We start from the raw sequence: 21,557 nt of genomic DNA on the forward strand, positions 1-21,557 counted from the left end.
GAAACTAATTTATGCAGAATGGCTGGGGTTGGAATAGAAGTTGAGATCTGCATATGTTTAGTCTGAACTATGGTACCTGTGGGTTACCCAGCTAAAAGTGTCTATTCTCACTTTGGGAATCTATTCAAAGAAAATAATTCTGCATATGTTCTGCAATAATTCTGCATATGTTCTGCAATAATTCTGCATATGTTTAACAGTGTTATTCACAAAAAAGGAAAACCAGAAAATAACCTGCATGTCTAAAAATAACACAATGGTTTAATAACTTATGAGGCACTCCATTCCATGGAGATGAATGTATTAAACCGATGGTTGTAAAACTAGAGCAACACAAAACGCTTGAGAAGATATTTGGTTTCCATTGCAGGATATAAAATTTTAGTCACATTATGACTACAACCATGGTTTTTAAAAACATAAAAGAAAAAAGGATTAAAGGAAGCATATCAAATGGCAGTATTAACTAGGTTTTGGTGGTTAATGATTGGGTTGGGTGATTTTTAAAATTATCTACTTTCCAAAGTAATTTTAATATACTTTTATACCTTTCACAATGGAGAAAAATTAAACACTATTAAAAAGTAAATTATATATTGTAGATTAAAAGAATTATTATAAGAATTATTCCAAGAAGGTGGGGGGGGGCCTCCTACAATATTTTCTATATGTGCACACCTGCTTTTAAATCAAAATATGCTTTAGTAAATCCATCATTTGGAAAGTGTGATTCCAAGCTGTGGCTGCAGCAATTAAAGTACTATAAATAAAAGTTGGAAGGGAAAAAGCTCATTTTAAGGACCATGCGTATGAGTTCCATCTTAAAATAGTAGCTATCATTTCCTAGAAGTTTTTAATAAAATTCTCTTGGATTAGTCATTTTTAAGTGCTGATATTATTAGGCAAAGGCAAGCTATATACAATGTGTCTGACTCAAAATAAAAATGACCTAGTTAGGGATATGGATGTCAATAAGACTTTAAAGCACATGAAAGCAATTGAGTACCAACAGTGTGTATGTGTATGTCCGTTCATATTTCCTTAACATAAACATCATAAATACAGCATATGTAGACATGCATGTGTACCTGTGTGCAGACGTGTGTGCATGCGTATGCAATAAACCTAAATAAGAGCGACAACAGTTCAAATCTACTTTACATCTGTAACATTCTTATATTCTCCTCTGATTAAGCTTACCAAAGAAACAACCTTTCATAGAGGGGAAAAATGAACCAAAAAGCCCGGGTGCTTTAGGTATGCTTATGATTGTCTTTTTAAAAATCAGAATCCAGGGATGTCTTTAGAAAGGTTTTGAATTTTGTCATAAAAGAGTGGTGAAAAAAACAGTCTCTACCAATTCTGGCCCTACTCTCCACCCAAACAGTCTAGTGTGGAGACCACGTCACTGATTCACAGGGAGCCCAAGGGGTCAGTGTATCAAGGATACAGGTGTTTTGCAACGTCTTGATCAAAATTATCTTCTAAAGGAGACTCATAATTCAAATAATCCCCAGTATTTTCAATGGCTCCTCCGTGCTTTACAAATAAACCCCAAACTCCTTCACATAGGATGCCAAGGCCCTCTGGAATCTGATCCCTAATCATTCCTCCCAGTTCAAAGGCCCTGCCTCTAGGAAAGAGCAACACCGCCTTTTCTGACACACCTGGCCGTGAGGACCTTTGCTCACAGCCCGCAGGCACCCACCCTGATAGAGCCTCAAGGTCCACCCAAAGGTCCCTCAGACAGAAAGCCTTATGGGCTGTCTGCCATCGTCTAATCCCTGCTTCCAGGCTTGACCACTCACCACTGAAAAGCACTTTGCACACACTCACTCTTCAGTGCCCAAGTCCCGAGGCCAGTGGTGGTCACTCAGCACTCGTAGCCCTCAGCGGGCTCAGACGCAGGCTGGGAGGGAGCTGGGCTCTTCTCTCCAGTCTCACCTGGATGGTGCTCGCCCTGCCTACCTGGCTTTCAGACTCAGAGCCTCTGCCCTCACATTAAATTAGTCCCATCCATTATTCATTTTTCTTGCTAAAAAAAAAAAGTTCTTCAATTTCTTATTCATTTTTGTGACCTTGATATCCCCAAGGAAGTACAAAATTAATGAGGACAAAAGAAGAGTGAAAGGGCTTGCTGGTGTTTAGGAGAGTTACTTTAAGTGGTTTCAGGGGTTGGTGGAATTTTATTTTTCCCCAAGCGTGTCTAATTTCAGTTCAAAACGGATTCTTTTCTAGAATGAAGGAAAGCCATCTCATATTGCTCCTAGCTTAGTGCTCTGAGTAGGACTAGCATGGAAGGAGAAGACAGGTGAGACAGGTGAACAGAATTCTAAGTGGGCAAGGACACAGGGAGGTGAGTACAGAAGAAGAGGCTAAACTAACCGAGATGGGATGAAGAAAAAGAAATAATAAAAGAGACGCTGCAGATCCCCGGGAGCCGGCTCTCACTGCTCCCCGCTAAGTCACACTCGGCATAAAGTGACAAACCTATTGAACACATGCACTCTCCTCCTCATTCCCACCACTTTGCTCAAATGCTTCACGCTTCTTCAGATGCCAAGGCCTTTATGTCCCGGGGTCTCTGCGGTGACCCTCCTTCCCCCAAGCTCCCTCTCTCACCACGCCAACTCCTACTCAGCCTTCAGACCGAGCACTTATGCTGGCGCAGGCCTTGGAGAAGCCTTCCAGTTCCCCCTTTGCTCTCATAGCATCTTTTTTTCTTTTTTCTTTTTTTTAATTAAATGCTATTGCAGCTTTTAGTTGTATTTCTGATCAATTCTTTAAAGTGTAGATCTTAAGCTCCATGATGGCACAGACAGGTGTGTTTTTCTCAGTGCCACTGTACCAGAGCCCAGAACTAGCACAATGCCTGGCACATGGCAGGCATCCTGGGAGCATCTGCTAAATGAATGAAAAGCTTAAAATATTTGTTCGGCTTCAGGACTTGTTGGGCTGCTCACACATGACAAAGTCCCCACACCCAGAACAGCTCTCACTCACCTCTCTGGTCTCCTCCCTAGATTCCCTCCACAGGTTACCTCCACGCCTTGCTCACGATGTCCCCACCTTGGAATGCCTCCCCTTGTCCTGTCCCTCTTTCAGGACTAGCTGTGGCATCACCTCTTCTGAGAGTCTTCCTTCATCTCTGTCTCAGGCTGTTGCAGGCACTTTTTTACTGTGCTCTCCCAACAAGTTCTACCATGGGGCTTACCCCACTTAATGACTATCCTATTTACTCATAGGGTTACTTATGTGCCTCTGCCATTTGATTAAGTTCCTCGAAGTTAGGGATCTAGCTAACCATCCTGTATGTTGAAGTCATGTATATGTGTGTGTTTCCATTTTATCTTGACAAAAAGACATGAATAGACTGTATATACTTGGTCTCTGCTGAATGAACACATTCAAGGCCCTTTTGCAAACAGAAAAGATTAGCCTTGTTCATTTCATGAATTACAAGATGCTTAACAGAACTACATTTGCTGTTACCAAGTCTTACATTGCCTCCTTGGTCATGACATGCTCAAATTACTGCAATCACACCAGTGCTGAAAAAAAAAATCAAGAGCACCTTAGGGAAGTATAAATACTCACAAGAAGCATCAGCATAAAAGATCCCATATAGATGATCAGGAAAAACAAGGAAATCATCGTTAGAGTAAGAATTCCACGAATCCACCAGTTTTTCCACCTGCGAAGAAAACGTTTATAAAGTTAGCACTTCATGTGTTCCTACAGTATTTTTCTTGTGTGGGTGGTTTCAGTATTGTGTTACCAGACTGAAGGATTTTCCCTAATTATACCTAAAGAATCCTTTACAATCAAACAAAACAAAACAACAAAAACCCAACCAACCAAAGAGCATTTGTTCCCTCACTGAAGAGCTAAATTAAATGTCAAGGTTATGTTAGCCACAGAAAAAGCCTGCTTTTTGTTGTGAATGAGGATGAATCATGAGACTAAGCAGGGAGGTGATGAACACGGACGTGTGCACATCTCCCAGGGTCACTCAGAAGGGAAGAAGGAGCCAGGTGCAAAAGTCCTCCGAAACGATGACCAATCCTTGGGGGGTACTCGATAAAAATAATATGACTTTAAGGTGGTTTGGACACAGTGCGTGACCTGCCGATGAGGAAGAGGAAAGAGAGGCGGATGCAGAACTGAAACTGGAGAGCACAGCAATGTCGGTGAAGGGAAGAAGGTGCCGGAGAGGAGGTCGGCTGCAGAGGACAAGGCCAAACTGAACGTCACGTCCTTTCATGGCTCCGTGTGCAGCCTGCTCTCCCTGGTGAGGGACAGGGCCCTTAGCACAAAAGCATATTCTTATTTGGGCCTTTGCTTGTTCCTTACAGCACAGCGTCCCTGCTGGCACACCAGCTCGTTGCTGGGAACTGATCTCCCTCAATCCCCGGCAGCTGTCAGCCAGGGTTGGGGTCCCCCACCCTTAAGAGCCTCCCACTTCATCCTCAGTGCACCTTACAGATACTGTCACTCTCTATGTGGCCATGTCATGAGAAATGTCAGCAGCTGCTTTTTGACACGAGTAAAATGACTCTAATCACACCGGTGTACGTATGATTATTTCTGAATCCAAAATTGCTGCCCTGCTTTATTCATTCTACACGCATTTTACATTATACACACAGTAGTTTTTTCTTTAAGGCTTATGATTTCTATTGATTCGAATGATAGCATTTAAATTATGTTTCAAGAGATTTGGATTCAACTTAAAGTATGACAACATATATGTACAATATCTAAGCAAGGCTTTTAGTCTCCTTCCCATAAAAGAAACAGTTGCCAATTTCATCTGCTTATTAAATATTGGTTACATTCCCTGCTTCTAATCACCCTCTTACATAGTCCAGATACTTCTTAAATGTCTCTTTTATCATGTCATTTCTGCACTCAAGATCTAAAATCCAACATTACGTCCAAACTCTTTTATCTAGCTTCCAAGATTTTTCATGAAGTGGTCAAATTGTTCTTAGCTGACTTTATTTTCCTCTACTGTTCAACCAACTATGTAGACGCATACATTTCTCACAGACTGTAAGCTTTGGGTCTGAACTGAAATGAATATACAGTCAAAAATGGTATAGATGAAAGGTTCCATGTAGTTTTAGAGATATAGCCCTCATGGGCTAATGAATGGATTAGAGAACCGGGCTAGGTCACAGAGGTGGTCAGAGGTAAATAAAGGACATGAAGCAGTCTCCTGATAGTAACGCTGACCTGCTTGCATGAAACCTAGACGTGCTCTTAGCCCTTCTATATAGCTGACCCTCAGATTCAGAATTATCTAGAACCTCTCTAGTCAGGTGGGCACTGTGTAAGGGTTAGAAATCAGCCCCACGGTAGATGTTTCTCCTGTCCATGTGTACCTCTGTTAGATGCCCGGCTTTGAACTTCAGAGAATGGTAGCTGCTGAGAACCAGAGATTTAAACAGGAAACCTACTGTCTTCATATCACCCCAAAATTCCATGGCCACTCAAAACCTGGGTCCTCAAGGAACATACACTGTCTGGTTGTCTTTTATGTAGGTATTTCCCCATCTGAGAAAAATTCTCCCACTCCAATAAAATTAAAGACTTACTTCCCTTATTTATTTTAATTTAACTGACTCCCCAAATTCCCCAAGAATACCTAATACAAAGTTAAGCACATACTGAGACAGTAACCAAAAGTCATCTTTCCAGAGAGAAGCACTGAACTTAAAGCAGAGCACAATATGCAAAAAAAGAAAGAATAGAAAGAATAGAAAATCACTGTTAGTAAAAACCAGAGGACAGTCTGGTTCTGAATTCAAAATTCTCCAGTTCCTTTACCACACTTCCAGGACCACATTAGAGAATGCCTTAATTTTCAGTCCAAGTCATCACCTCACAGATTGTTTTGGAAAAAGCAGCTGAGAATCAGTAGAGGAGAAGTGCATTCAAGTTTCATGTCTTGAGGACCTATCTGAGCCAGAAATGAGATTTTCAAAAAAGTATGTAATTAAGCATATCCTTAAAAATGATTAAAGTGGTTACACACAATGTTCAAATCTATTTGAATATATACAATGAATTACTACTACTACCACTATTATGTGGCTTTTATTTCAAAAGTAATGACAAGGTTTAAAAAAAAAAAAGAAAGAAAACTAGTGCCAAAAGCAACATGAGTCATCCAGAACCTGGTTTGACAAGACAATTCACCTGAGCCAAGAACTGGAACACAGAGGCACTCCTCAAAAATAAGCAAGAACGGGCCCTGACCAGGTGGCTCAGTTGATTAGAGCATCAACTTCATATGCCAAAGTATCAGGTTCGATCCCAGGTCTGGGCACATACAAGAATCAACCAATGAATGCATAGATGGGTGCAACAACAAGTCCATGTTTCTCTCCCTCTCTCTTGACAATCAATCAATCAATCAATCAATCAAATGTTTTTAAAAATAAAAAATAAAAAAAACTTGGTGGCAAAGAGGAGGGAGTTTTGAGAATTTCCATTTACCAGTGTTTGGAGAATGTGCACAGGAAGTGTATAGATTCAAGAAAGGAAGGAAGAAAAAAAGGGAGGGAGGGAGGGAAGAAAGGAGGGAGATGGCATTACTGCTATACCTCGATGTGTCCTGGGCTTTTCAGCCTCAGAACCGTTACTGTTTTGTGCCAGATAATTCTTTATAGTGAAGCACTGTTCTGTGTACTGTAGGGTGTTTAGCATCCTCCTTAGCCTCTATCCACTGGTGCTAGAAGCGCCGTCTCTCATTGTGACAACCAAAAAGGTCTCCAGACATTGCCAAACGTCTGCTGGGGAGGTGGGGGCAAATCCAGGGCGCTGCCCTGGCTGAAACCTGCTAAGCCAGACTCATAGCCGAGGAAGAGCTTCAGGAAGGACAAAGCCGGACTAGGTGGCTCACGAATGCTCAGACACAGGTGAAGAAACAGACTGGGACAACTTGCCAAGTGACCGAGGATCTTTCAGGCTCCTTCCAATTTCAACAACTTAAGACTTTTTGACATTGTAGATTAAAGCCTCAAAAGTGAGCCTGAACCTCGACCAAGCAATTTCACTTTTAAGGTTTTATCCTAAGAAAATAATTACGGTTGCTAAATAAAAGTTATCTCTAGAGAAAAACGTTTAATGCAGAGCTGTTTTTGAGCATGAGAATTTAGAAATCAGCCCAGCGACAGCTCTTTAGTTAAACTACAGTCATGCAAAGGAATATATCGTGCAGCCACTTAAAATATCTATGTATAGTTAAGGATATTTGTTCCTAATACCACAGAATAAAAATGTAAACAGACAAGCAAAAAATAGTACAATGCTATTTTTACACCACACACACACACACACACACACACGCAAAATATGTACAAGAGAAAAAAGCTTCAGCGTAAACACCACAATACTGCAAATATCAATGTGTTGGTGGGAGGATAATAGGGTGTTTCCCTGCAATTCATGAAAATTTCTGATGTAACTAGTTTTTTAATCCTATGCATCCACCACTTCTAAATCATTGTAACACAGACTATTTGGGGTAGTATAGAAGCTAAAATGAATAAGATATAAATTTTGAAACATTCTTGTAACTTTTATAGTGAAGTTTCATGAGACAATTGAAACTGGTCACATATCCTCTATTGTTCATTAAAAAAACAAACAATTCTTGACCTGGCTGTTTTGGCTCAGTGGATAGAGCATCAGCCTGTGGACTGAAGGGTCCCAGGTTTGATTCTGGTCAAGGGTACATGCCTGGGTTGCAGGCTCAATCCCCAGGAGGGGGAGTGCAGGAGGTAGCCAATCAATGATTCTCTCTCATCATTGATGTTTCTATCGCTCTCTCCCTTTCTCTCTGAAATCAATAAAAATATTTTTTTAATTAAACAATTCTTTTATAAATAGAACACAATGCCTAGGTTCAGAATGTGGTTCTATTGCTTACTAGCCACATGACCCTTGATATATAAAATTTCCGTGCCTCAGTGTCCTCATTTATAAAATAGGTATATAAGTGTACCTGTGTTACAGGTTGACAATAAGTTAGTCAATACATGTACACAGTATATTCTCAATAAATATCAGCTGATATTACTTGCTATTGTTGCTTTACATGGGGGGAGGGGAGAACCTTAATTGTTAAGAAATTATTATTGACACATAGGAACCTAGCATCATTCTTATATAAATCAATATAAGTTTCCAAATCTGAGATAGACCTGCTAAGGTTTTAAGGCAACGGTACATCTGTCAATTAGGTCATGAAAACAACTGGGATCAAGACTATTAAAATAATAATCATGCTTCAAATAACAGCAAAAGTTTGTTCTATTGGTTAAAATAATTATGAAAACTTTTCTTTGAAACAATTTATTCTAATATGGTTATAGCCTAGAAACTAAAAACAGAAAAACTCATATTACATTAACTAGATATGATTAAACCATTTTTCTGTTGTTGTTATAACCCATGGCTGGTAAAATCAATTTAGTAAGTTACATCCAAAATATTTTGTTCAATAACAGAATAGTATCAAACAGAAAAGAGGGGACGTCACACAGTAATGATAAAAATTGTTTCATAACATTTTTGTAGCAGTTAAAATATACATTTGTGTGTCTCTTGGGATGTGGAGTAAAATGTATCTCTTATTGTATGTCAGTCAAAAACATGGAAAAACTATTCCATGCCAACATTTAAGATTTCACATATTAATCTAAAGAAAAGCTTAGATTTATTTTGCTTTTATAAATTTTATAATTCATATTACTAAAGCATACAAAGGAGGGCAATATAAAATTAGGTAAAATTTGTTGGTGATCACACATTTTAAAATATAGCACAAATATAAAATGGTAGAAGGTTGCAGAGTTTTGGACAATAATTTAAAACTCAGTTTAAAAAATGAGCTATGTCCCTCTGGTACTTGAAGAACAGGAAACAAAGAATATACAATTTTCTTTATTAAATGTTCCCATACCAGAAAAGGCAACCTGATGTAGTAAACAGATCGCTGGCTTCAGAAATCTGACCAACTGGGATAAAAATCCCAGGTCCGCATCTTCATAGCTCTGTAACCTTCACCAGGTAACCTCTCAAATTTGGTTTTCTCATCGATATTAATAAAAGGGTAATATGCTAATTAGACTGGACGTCTTCCGGACATCATTCCAGATGTCCTTCCTGACAAAGCTGATGCCAAAGGGAAGCCAGTCAGAGTCCTGGGTGCCTGTGGGCAGCCTGGGGGAAGCTGGCTGGGGTCCCAGGTGCCTGCCTGCAGCCCAGGTCCTGGATCTCGGAGGGAAGCCAGTGCCGGCAGCCGGGGGAAGGAAGGCCTAATCTTGCATGAATTTTTGTGCATTGGGCCTCTAGTAACTCAAGATCTTAAGTATTAAATGAAGGATGAACATTAAGTATCTAGTACCATGTGTGCTTGACCAACAATGAAAAAGTATAAGCCTTCTCTCTCAGAGCTCCAAAGCTTAGAAATAGTGAAAATAGTACTACATGGGCCAGGAAAACCCCACAACTTATCTTGTGCACCCATCCAATCATACCTTGAAGATAAACCAGAGAGAGCTTTCTTGAGGATCTCAGGGGTTCTATCTGAGGATGGTGGAATTTCTGGAATATCAGAATCTGTTCTGGAATCCAAATCTCCATATCTGTCATCAATATCTGTTTCCTAAAATTAAAGAGAAAAGAAGATCACTTTGTTAAATAGGAACAAAAAGCACACACTTGCTAATTATTTATTGCTCTGTGTGTCAAATCTCAGTTACATAATTTGAAACAAAGAAACAACTATTAACTTACCTTGACTATCCAAGCTCCCTTGTACTTCCTTGTTAGTAAAGTTTTATTATCTGTGCTAAAATCTATCAGTGTAAAGGACTCATGTAAACAGAAGACAAAAAGAAACTCCTATATTGCCTAAAACACACATTTACCACAAGAATTAAATATTTATTCTTTTGATACTTAACTGGGAGAACACAGTGTTATTCCAGATAGATTCCGATAAGCTTTTTATTGATTAGAATCAAAGCAACAATGAGTAATATCTGACACTGGCATAGCATTATTTATCTACTAGAGGCCCGGTGCACAAAATTTGTGCATGGGGGTGGGGATGTGTGTCCCTCAGTCCAGCCTGCACCCTCTCCAATCTAGGATCCCTCTCACAATCCAGAACTGCTGGCTCCCAACTGCTCGCCTGCCTGATTGCCCTTAACCACTTCTGCCTGCCAGCCTGATCACCCTCTAACCACTCCCCTGCCAGCCTGATCGACACCTAACTGCTCCCCTGCTGGCCCGATTGCCTCTAATTGCCCTCCCCTGCCGGCCTGGTCACCCCTAACTGCCCTCCCTTGCAGGCCTGGTCGCCCACAACTGCCCTCCCCTGCTGGCCATCTTGTGTGTTGGACTGATTGTCAATTTGCATGTTACCTCTTTATTAGATAGGATAAAGTATATATAACTTGGTTTTGAAGTTGTTTGCTATGCTGTCATTTAACAGTCTCCACTTCTGTGTCCTCCCCTCTCCTACACCCCAACCCAAGCAACCTTCAGTAAAGAATGCTACACATGCTTGCACTTTGGGAAGGTGGTTTACAGAGGGGGACTGGGGCAACGGGGTTCAACTGAAGGAGAAGAACGAGAGGATTCGCAGGAGGTGAGTATAAGCAGATGGAGCACTGAGCAGAACACTGGCCCAGGAGTGATCCTAGAAATGAAAGCGCCTGGGAATGCAGAACATTCAGGAATCTCAAACCAAACAGCCCTTATTAGCTCCAGTCTCAGCAGATGGCATCACCCCTTCGGACATATTCTTTACCTATAGAATGGAAGCTTTTAATATAGTTGTTCATTAATATAGAAGTCCATTGTTGTTCAAGGACTTACTGAAGTCAAAGAAGAGAGCTACTGCTATGATTGAAGCATATCTTCCAATTCCTCATTAAGTGACTTACCAAATAATATATTAGCCTTGGGGGACTATTTTCAGTTTTCATAAAGTAATAATAAATTTTTGCTTACTAACGATAACGTTCTTACCATACAATTATGAAATTAAATGATGTTATACCAAAAATGACAAATGAAACAGACATATCAAATTCCTCCTGTGACACTGAGAGCCAGTTGGCCCTAAAGCAGCTTAAACAGAAAGAAATGTTGACTTAATAAACCGCCACATAAAGCGTTCCCTGAAAATGTCAGGGAACCTGCTGTGGGCCTGGCATGCCAGCAGGTCTTTGACATCTACAACAATGAAGCACATCTCTTTTTTTTTTTGGTCTTTTCCCTGCTACTCTTTTTTTCACCTTCAAAAACCCACAGTGCTGCAGGGGTCGTGTGAGTGGTAGTGGAGATGGTGACTAATGGAAATACCCCCATAAGGCTAACACCACCATGTTGCAGAAAAAGCACTAGACTAGGAACCAAGGGTTGCCAGTACTAAGGCCACCTGTTCTCTACCCAGCAGAGTGGCACAGGGCAAATCACTTACCCCTTAAAAAAAGCTCAGCCTTTGTTTTCCTCATAAAATACAAGCACTGGGCCAGAATTCAAATTGTGGAAACACAAACCCTTTCAGCAAGCCACTTCAGTCCACTTGTCAATGATGGTGATATGCCAAGGCCCTCCTCTCCACACCCTCAAGAAAGCTGTCCTGTTTTTACTTTTATTATCTAAGCTTCTGGGTTCTATTTCATATAACTGGAGGGATACAAAGTGAAAAACTTAAGATTTAACTAGGCTTCTTCATTTCATGCTAATAAGTAAAGAATAACCGATAATGCTTAAATAGTGGCCTCTTGGAGCAATTTCACTCAACTCTGGGAATTAGAAGCAGAGACTCTAATGTTTCTGCATTTCTTGTTTGGATCCTGTTACAGATGCCAGACTTGACAAGGAAAACAAGAGTGTGATTGAGGTAACGGGAAGGAGGAAGCAGCACTTTAATGCATGCTGAATGCATGCGAAACTTAACATGCTCAAGAACACCAAGTTAAGAGTTTTTTCTCAAGTCCCAAATTTAAAGACAATAATCCTCCCCTTTCTATCTTTTTAAAAATATTTTTTATTGATTTCAGAAAGGAAGAGAGAGAAACATGAATGATGAGAGAGAATCATTGATTGGCTGCCTCCTGTACGCCCCCTACTGGGGATCAAGCCCGCAACTTGGGCACGTGCCCTTGACCAGAATCGAACCCAGGACCCTTCAGTCCGTAGGCTGACATTCTCTCCCCTGAGCAAAACTGGCTAGGGCCCCTTTCCATCTAAAGCCTGTGTTCTCCCACTACCCACCAGGTGATGTACCCTCTTAGCTTCCCATCTTTCTCTACACCAGTGGTTCTTGGCTGCACATTAGAATTGCCTGGGAATCTTTTTTAAATCCTGATTTCTGGGCCCCATCCTCTGGAAATTCTGTTTCTTTGTTATGGGGTGGGGCCACGACATTAGTAACAAAGAAACAGAATTTCCGGAGGATGAGGCCCAGAAATCAGGATTTTAAAAAGATTCCCAGGTGATTCTAATGTGCAGCCAAGGTTGAGAACCACTGCTCTACACTCAAGACTCCCCATAAACTGGGTCTTTAGCTCCCAACACACAATCTCCAGGTGGGTTTTTCCACTGGCATCACCTGAAATTCACATAAGCAAACTGGCCTCTCTTTTTTCCATACCAAACCTGCTGCCCTTCTACATTTCCTTCTCAGGAAGACACCACCACCAAACAGTTAACCAATTAACTCAGGTCAGGCACCTGGCTATCAACTTAACAGTTCCATCTCCTTTTGCCAAAACACATCCACGGAGCACCGGTCATTACTCTTTCTCCCATGTCCATCCCCACCCATGGCTACTCTTCAAGCAACTTGCCTTTTTTTTTTCCAAACCCAAACCTCTTCCCCTTTTCCTTTTCCTTCTCGGAAGACACCACCACCAAACAGTTAACCAATTAACTCAGGTCAGGCACCTGGCTATCAACTTAACAGTTCCATCTCCTTTTGCCAAAACACATCCACGGAGCACCGGTCATTACTCTTTCTCCCATGTCCATCCCCACCCATGGCTACTCTTCCTGAACATCTGATACCTCAGTACCTCTCTCTGGTACCTCAATACCTCATCCCCCTACCCTTTTTACTTTATTTTCAATATTAAAGAAATCTTTTTAAACTGCACATTGAATCTTAACACTCCCCAACCTAAAACCAGAGGATACAATCAAACCACCTGACATTGTTTTTACTGTTGTTACAATGGCACCCCTCTTTGATGACTCCTCAGTTTTCACACCATACTGTTCTCTCTCTTATCCAGATATTTGTTCCATCTATAAAATACAAACTGCATTTTCTCTATTGCCCACATCCTGGTCCAAATCCTCCCTTCCACAGTCCTAAAACCTGGCTACTGCCCACTCATCCTCTGACCTTGGTTTCAAGGTCACGTCCTTTACAAATGTCTTCCTGGACCCCCAGCACCAGGTTAGCTGCTCTTCCACTGTGTTTCCACAATTTCCCTTCTGTTTACCTATTACTCTATATTAAAAGTGTATGTTCGCTTGTCTATATTTTCCAGCAGTCCCCAAGCTTTGTGAGAAGAGGAAATACTCTCCGTTGGCCTCACTCTTAATCCCAAAAGGCCAGCAGAGGGCTTATACAGGGGCTGGCATTTATTAGGTAATGCACAATAGGTGACGAATGAATTGAGCCTGTCAACTCATGCTAACATTTAGGATTAAAATTAGAAGTTCTCCTTTGTTCTTGCTAGATGAATAGTCTTGACCAAGTGCTTGGCTTGGGATCTCAGTTCCACCTATGTGTAATGAGGGCTTACTGACTTTTCAAAATATAAAATTATAATGAAAGTATGTCTGGTAAATGAGGGTTGGAAGTTGAAGATATAACAGGTTCTTTATTTACCCTGTAAATCCAATTCCTAAGGAAAAGTGATTAGGAAATAAGAGCAAAAGCACTTAACAAATATTGATTTACTTATTCCTCACATTACTCTAGAGTTAGGTAAATAATCACCTCCATTTTATAGGTAAAAATAATTGAGGCTTGCCCAGCTGGTGTGGCTCAGTGGTTGAGCATCAACCTATGAACCAGGAGGTTGTGGTTTGATTCCCAGTCAGGGCATATGCCTGGGTTGCGGGCTCCATCTCCAGTGTGGGGCGTGCAGCGGACTGATGATGCTCTCTCATTGATGTTTCTAGTTCTCTCTCCCTCTCTTCCTCTATGAAATCAATAAAAATATGTATTTAAAAAAAAACTGAGGCTCTGAAAGAGTAAGTAAAGTGTCCAAGTTTACACAGCTCTAAGCAATGTAGCTGGAAGTTGAAATCATACAGGAGCATAATTAAAATGACAATTCTCTCCCAAATTGATCTACAGATTCAGTGCAGTCCCAATAAACATCTCAACAGCTGCTTTGTTTTATTTTTGTAGAAACGCACACACTGGTTCTAAAATTTATATGAAAATGCAAAGAACCTAGAAGAGCTAAAACAGTCTGATAAAAAGATCAAAATTGAAGAACTTATACTACCTGTAATCAACCTGTGGTATTAGCATGAAAGAAAAAAAAAAAGATCAATGGAAAACAGACTAGAGTCCAAGAATAAACCCACACAAATATGGATCACTGATCTTCAACAATGTTGAAAGGGTAATTCAACAGACTATGCTGAACAATTGGATATCCATATGAGGAGAAAAAGAAAAACAGGAGAGAAAGAATTTTGATCCATACCTCACACTAATTACAAAAATTATTTCAAAATAGATCACAGGCATTTATATAAAATAGTAAAACTTCCATAAAATCTCTGTAATCTTGGACTAGGCAAAGATTTCTTAAATAAAACAACATAAAACAAAAAAATTGATAAGCAGATCATCAAAATTAAGTCTTCTGGTCTTTAAAAACACTGTTAAGAGAATGAGAAAAATGAGCCCATAGACTGGGAAGATATTTGCAAAACACATATCAAATAAAATTTTTGCCTCCAGAATACATAAAGAACTCTAAAATTCAATAAGAAAAATCAATTAAAATACAAGGGCAAAATATTTGAACAAACATTTCAAGAAAGGCAATACACATTTGGCAAATAAGCACATGAAAAAATGTTTAATGTCATTAGTTATCAGGGAAATGCAAAATGGGGGGAGAAGGACACATATGTAGTATCTTAAACGATAAAGAAAAAAATAAAACAAAAAAGATACTACCACACATCTAGTAGCATGGCTAAATTATAAAAACTGAACATACCAAGTGCTGAGAAGATGCAGAGACACTAGAACTCTCACACTGCTGGTGGGAATGTAAAATGGTACAACCACTTGGGAAAATAGTTTGTCAGTTTCTCAGAAAGTTAAATACATATCCACCACACGACCCAGTCATTCCACTCCTTAGTATTTGTCCAAGAGAAATAAAAGTATATATCCACACAAAGACTGTACACAAAGGTTCATGGCAGCGTTACTTGCAATAGCTTCAAACTTGAAACCACTCAAATGTTCAACAAGGAACAAAACAAATTGGGCTACATGCGTACAATGGAATACTACCCAACAATAAAAATGAGTGAACTACTGATGCACCTAACAATATAGATGGATGTCAAAATAATTACGCTGAGTAAAAGAAATTAGACAAAATGTACATCCTATCCCAGTGATGGCAAACCTTTTGAGCTCGGCATTTTGAAAAACCCTAACTTAACTCTGGTGCCGTGTCACATATAGAAATTTTTTGATATTTGCAACCATAGTAAAAAAAAGACTTATATCTTTGGTATTTATTTTATATATTTAAATGCCATTTAACAAAGAAAAATCAACCAAAAAAATGAGTTCGCGTGTCACCTCTGATACGTGTGTCATAGGTTCGCCATCACTGTCCTATCCTATAAATAATCCCATAAATAAAAGGGTAATATGCAAATTGACCCTAATGGACTCTCCCGCCTCCTCGGTAGCGCTAAGGATATCCGACTGTGGCTTAAGCTGGCAGGTGGACATCCCCCAAGGGCTCCCGGGCTGCCAGAGGGATGTCTGACTGCCAGCCGGCAGGTAGAAATCCTCCAAGGGATCCCAGACTGCGAGAAGGTGCAGGCCGGGCTGAGGGACCACCTCCCCACCCTGAGTGCATGAATTTTCATGCACCAGGCCTCTAGTTTAGTATATATAAATAGTCTTCCAATTTATAAAATTCTAGAAAATACAAACTCATCTTTTGAGCCAGAAAGCAGATCGGTGGTTATCTGGGAGTGGGGAGGGAAATGCAAAAGAGCAGGAGCAGCAAACTTTTGGTGGTGATGGATATGTTCATTATCATATCTTTAGAGATGAATTTATACATGTAAACATATGTCAAAATATCAAATTGCAGAGTGTATGGTTAATTGAATGTAAGTCATTTATAGCTCATGGTGACTCCTGAAGAGTGACAGGAGCCAGTGGCCAGGAAAAGAGGAAGGAGGTGTTTCCAAATACTGGATACTGAAAAGACAGAAACATGGCCATGGGGCTCCTCCTGATCTTCCTCCAGTGACATCCAATTCTATGATACATTAAAACAATACTATGTCTTATGGCCTCATTATTGTAAGTGTTAAATTCCAAATTAGGAAGAAAGATCCCTGAAGGCCGAATAGTGACTTTGAGCATGTTTTCATATGTCTCTTGGCCTTCCTTATGTCCTCCTTTGAAAAGTATCTGTTTAGGTCCGTTGCCCATTTTTTGATTGGGTTATCTTCCTTTTATTAAGTTGTATGAGTTCCCTGTAAATGTGGGAGATTAAACTCCTATTGGCGATAACATTGGCAGATATGTTCTCCCACACAGTAGGCTTTCTTGTTATGTTGATGGTTTCTTTTGCTGTACAGATGTAGTCCCATTTGTTTATTTTTTCTTTAGTCTCCCCTGCCCTAGGAGCTATATCGGTGAAGATATTGCTTCAGCATATGTCTGAGATTTTGCTGCCTGTGGATTCCTCTAATATTTTTATTGTTTCCCATCTTACATTTAAGTCCTTTATCCATTTTGAGTTTATTTTTGTGTATGGTGTACGATGGTGGTCTAGTTTCATTTTTTTGCATGTATCTGTCCAATTTTCCTAATACCATTTATTAAAGAGACTATCTTGACTCCATTGTATGCTCTTGCCTCCTCTGTCTAATATTAATTGAGCATAGTGATTTGGGTTGATTTCTGGGTTCTTTATTCTATTCCATTGGTCTATATGTCTGTTCTTGTGCCAGTATCAGGCAACTTTGAGAACAGTGGCTTTGTAATACAGCTTGATATCTGGTATTGAGATCCCTCCTACTTTGTTCTTTCTCAGGACTGCTGTAGTTATTCAAGGTCTTTTTTAAAAATTCCAGATGAATTTTTGGAGAGTTTGTTCTAGGTCTGTGAAATATGCTGTTGGTATTTTAATGGGGAGTGCATTGAATCTATAGATTGCTTTGGGTAGTATGGACATTTTAATGATGCTGATTCTACTAATTCATGAACACGGTATGTTCTTCCATCTGTTTATGCCTTTCTATCTCTTTTTACAGTGTCCTTTAGTTTTCCAAGTACAGGTCTTTCACACTGCTGGTGGGAATGCAGACTGGTGCAGCCACTGTAGAGAACAGTATGGAGTTTCCTCAAAAAAACTAAAAATGGAACTCCCATTTGACCCAGTAATCCCACTTCTAGGAATATATCCCAAGAAACTAAAAACACCAATCGGAAAGGATATATGCACCCCTATGTTCATAGCTGCACAATTCACCATAGCTAAGATCTGGAAACAGCCTAAATGCCCATCAGCAGATGAGTGGACTAAAACACTGTGGTACACTTACACAATGGAATACTATGCTGCTGTAAAAATGAAGGAATTCTTGCCATCTGCAACAGCAAATTGGAGAGCATTATGTTAAGTGAAATAAGCCAGTCAGAGAAAGATAAATATCACATAAGATCACTCATTTGTGGAATATAATGAACAACATAAACTGATGAACAAAAACAGATCCAGAGACAGAGAAGCATTGATCAGACTGTCAATCTTCAGAGGGAAGGTAGGGGAGTGTGGGGGTAATAGGGAGAGATCAACCAAAGGACTTGTATGCAAGCATATAAGTCTAACTAATGGACAGAGACAACAGGGGGGTGAGGGCATGAGTCGGGGAGTCGGGGTTGGGTGGGTAAGAGGGGGATAAAGACACATATGTAATACCTTAATCAATAAAGATAGGGGGGAAAAGAACCCCCCCCAAAAAAAGGAAAAAAAAATCCCTGAAGGCAAAACCCATGGGATATACAACAGAACTTAGAAATTTGAAGAGTTATATTCCACTGTGAAATATTACTGTCATCACAAAATTGCATTTTATCAAGATTTTATTAGAGCTGGCTCTCCACAGGTACGTCCCTTTTTCAGGGCTGAGAGACATAATGCTTACTGCTCTTCTGCAGGGCCCCCCTTCAGAGGGAAAAACGAGTATATGAACTAAGAGTGATTAAACCTGCAATGTCTGAACTCTGACCTGATCTTAGTTTGGGGGAAAGGAAGGAATCGCTAATAGACACTTTGGCAGCAATAGGGAAAATCAGAATATTGATTGTTTGTAGATAAGAAAGTTACTGTTAAATTTTTTTAGATATGATAATGGCACTGTGATTCTATAGGAAAATGTCTTTAAGATGCATCATTTAATATTAGGAGAGAAGGACTAGGAGGTCTGCAACTTATTTTCAAATGATTCTTCAATAAAATATGTGCATATACATATATAGCAAGATAAAGCAAATTTGGCAAATTCTTCACAGTTGTTAAATCTAAGTGCTGGATGTACTGATAATCATTGTACTACCCTTTTAATTTTTCTGTTATTAAAAAACTTATATAGTAAAAAGCTCAGAAAAAAATTCAAAGCTTACCAATACACTGTTTGTGGATATAAAATAGTTAAAAACCTATCTAGAGGGGAAAGAAATCTTGAGAATAAAATTCAACCTGTGCCCTGGCCAGTGTAGCTCAGTGGTTGAGCATCCACCTATGAATCAGGAGGTCATGGTTCGATTTCAGGTCAGAGCATATTCCGGGGTTTTGAATTCAATCGCCAGTAGGGGGCATGAGGGAGGCAGCTGATCAATATTCTCCCTCTCATTGATGTTTCTTTCTCTCTCTCTCTCTCTCTCTCTCTCTCTCTCTCTCTCTTCCTCTCTGAAATCAATAAAAATATATTTTAAAAAATTCAAGCTCTGATGACGTAGGTGCCTAAGGGGTTCCTTGTATTATGAGCCTTTTGTACTGATTCCATATTTATTAACAGCAATATAAATTATTTTAAGTACTACTATGGTGTACACTGAATTCTACCTGAGTGGTGTCCCAGAGGTGTTTAAAGCCTCAACCCAGAAACATTTCATGTAAAACACAGTAGGGTGTTGTGAAAATAAAATAAAAACCAAAACCTTGAAAGAGGCTAGTTTTATTTTCTAGATCTCGATTTTTGAACTTCAAGGTAAAATGGTAGGACTCAGCTAGGCTTAGTAAACATTTGCTGCCCCATGGCACTACACTATTTTCAAATAACATGCTTGGAGCAGAAAGGTGGCAGTGAGCCCTGTCTTAACCACCAAGGTGCTCAGCCCCACCTGAGCCCGCCAGATGATGAAGTCAGAGTGGCTTCCCCAGCCTTTCATAAAGCTCTTAGATAGTTGGCCAGGGTCCTGGCAAATAAAAGGGAATTGCACACATAGCCAGGAAGCAGAAGTACAACACTGCTTTCCTAGCCACCAAGTTTGCAAAAAGCAGCTTTAAATTTCCACAGGCGAGAGCTCCTCACACTCTAGTGGACTCCTGTTTCTCCCTTCCTGTGCACTCCAATTTTCTGTTTACAAAAAAGCTTAGCCCCGTCAGTGGTTGAGCGTTAACCTAAGAACCAGGAGGTCAGGATTTGATTCATGGTCAGGGTACATGCCCAGGTTGCAGACTCGATCCTCAGTTTGGGGAGTGCAGGAGACAGCTGATCAATGATTCTCACTCATCATTGATGTTTCTCTCTCTCCTTCTCTCTTCCTCTCTGAAATCAATAAAAATACATATTTTTTTTAAAAAGGAAAGAAAGCTTAAAATCTTGATAGTTCTCACAAAGTCTTCAGCAAACATTCAAAGACATGATGTGAAAAGTAACTCTGACCTCTCCTTGCGGATAAGAAAGTAAGTCAACATTTAGAAGATAACTAAACTTGGCATACCTCAGGAATGCTCAACAGCCCAACTGGTCATTAATGAAATCGGTTCCTCTGTTTTTCTGGAGTCCCTTCAAAATGTGACATCATTCTCATTTAATAGGTTCTGAAATCTCTCCCAACCAAATGAATCAAAATGTGAGCAGCTATAAAATAAAAACTAATGATTTCTTCTCCTAACCAATCATAAAACAAGCAAGGGAATACTAGAAACAATTTTGTTTGATTTAAATCCAAGTGCCTGAAATCACAGAATTACAAGTATTCACCTAAAAGTTTCTAGCCAAATCCATAAAGGCTAAAATAGTTCAAAAATCACACAAAATAGTAACTGTTAAAAAAAAGTTCCTAAGTAAATATTTTAATTAATTTTATAAATTTAGTACCACATACCTACTTCCTCTTATATATCATTTTTGTCAGAAATTTTAGGGTAAATCTCAACTCTAAATACTGTGTGAACCTAGGAAAGGAAGTCTTTGGTTTTATGGACAAAAAAGGAGCCACATACTTAAACCTGGCAAGCTTAGGGAGGCTGCATAGTGGGCCCTACAAACTCAGAGACTTACAATAACCACATAGGATGGTCTGAAATGAAAACCTCCTAACTGAACGTGAGTCATGGCAGGTAGTCAGGTCCTAGGCCAGTATTTCCCTGACAAAGGTCAACTTTACCTTAACTGAACCTGTCTACTGTCATTTTGCATTTATGTTAACACTAAAGGTCCAGTACATGACATTCATGCACTGGGGCGGGGATCCCCTCAGCCTGGTCTGTGCCCTTTAGCAGTCTGGGAGCCCTTAGGGGATGTCCGACTGATGGCTTAGGTCCTCTCCCCACAGGAAGCAGACCTAAGCTGCAGTCAGACATCCTTAGCACTGCTGCGGAGGCGGGAGAGGCTCCTGCCACTGCTGCTGAGCTTGCAGCCATCAGCCTGGCTTGCAGCTGAGTAGTGCTCCCGCTGTGGGAGCGCACTGAACACCGGGGGGAGGGGGTGGCAGCTCCTGCATTGAGCGTCTGCCCCCTCATGGCCAGTGCACATCATAGCGACCGGTCAATCAGCCATTTGGTCAATTTGCATATTACCCTTTTATCTTATAGGCTGCCTCTCATAGCAATACTCTGAGAATTATGTTATATTTTAGAGCACTTTCTAATGCACAGTGCAAAACAAAAGTTAGTGAGTAGGAGTGGTAAATACAAAGGAAACCTGGGGTTTGTAAGACAAGATTGCTAAATCTGTTTTCTGCTGTTTTGACATTTAACTTCTCTTAGATTTCT

At 40.0% G+C, this 21,557-nt stretch overlaps 1 protein-coding gene across 1 annotated transcript in view; it reads right to left on the reverse strand.

Annotated features, from left to right (window-relative positions):
• Nucleotides 1-21,557, reverse strand: part of CDS1 (CDP-diacylglycerol synthase 1) — a 55,814-nt gene that overhangs the window by 28,195 nt on the left and 6,062 nt on the right. The window contains exons 2-3 of the mRNA XM_006768675.2: nucleotides 9,552-9,679; nucleotides 3,598-3,694 (exon numbers count right to left, since the gene is read on the reverse strand). Coding sequence (XP_006768738.1) covers nucleotides 3,598-3,694; nucleotides 9,552-9,679 — 225 coding nt within the window. The remainder of the gene's footprint in view (nucleotides 1-3,597; nucleotides 3,695-9,551; nucleotides 9,680-21,557) is intronic.

Source organism: Myotis davidii, unplaced genomic scaffold (genome assembly GCF_000327345.1).
Source record: "Myotis davidii unplaced genomic scaffold, ASM32734v1 scaffold420, whole genome shotgun sequence".
Lineage (NCBI taxonomy): Eukaryota > Metazoa > Chordata > Mammalia > Chiroptera > Vespertilionidae > Myotis > Myotis davidii.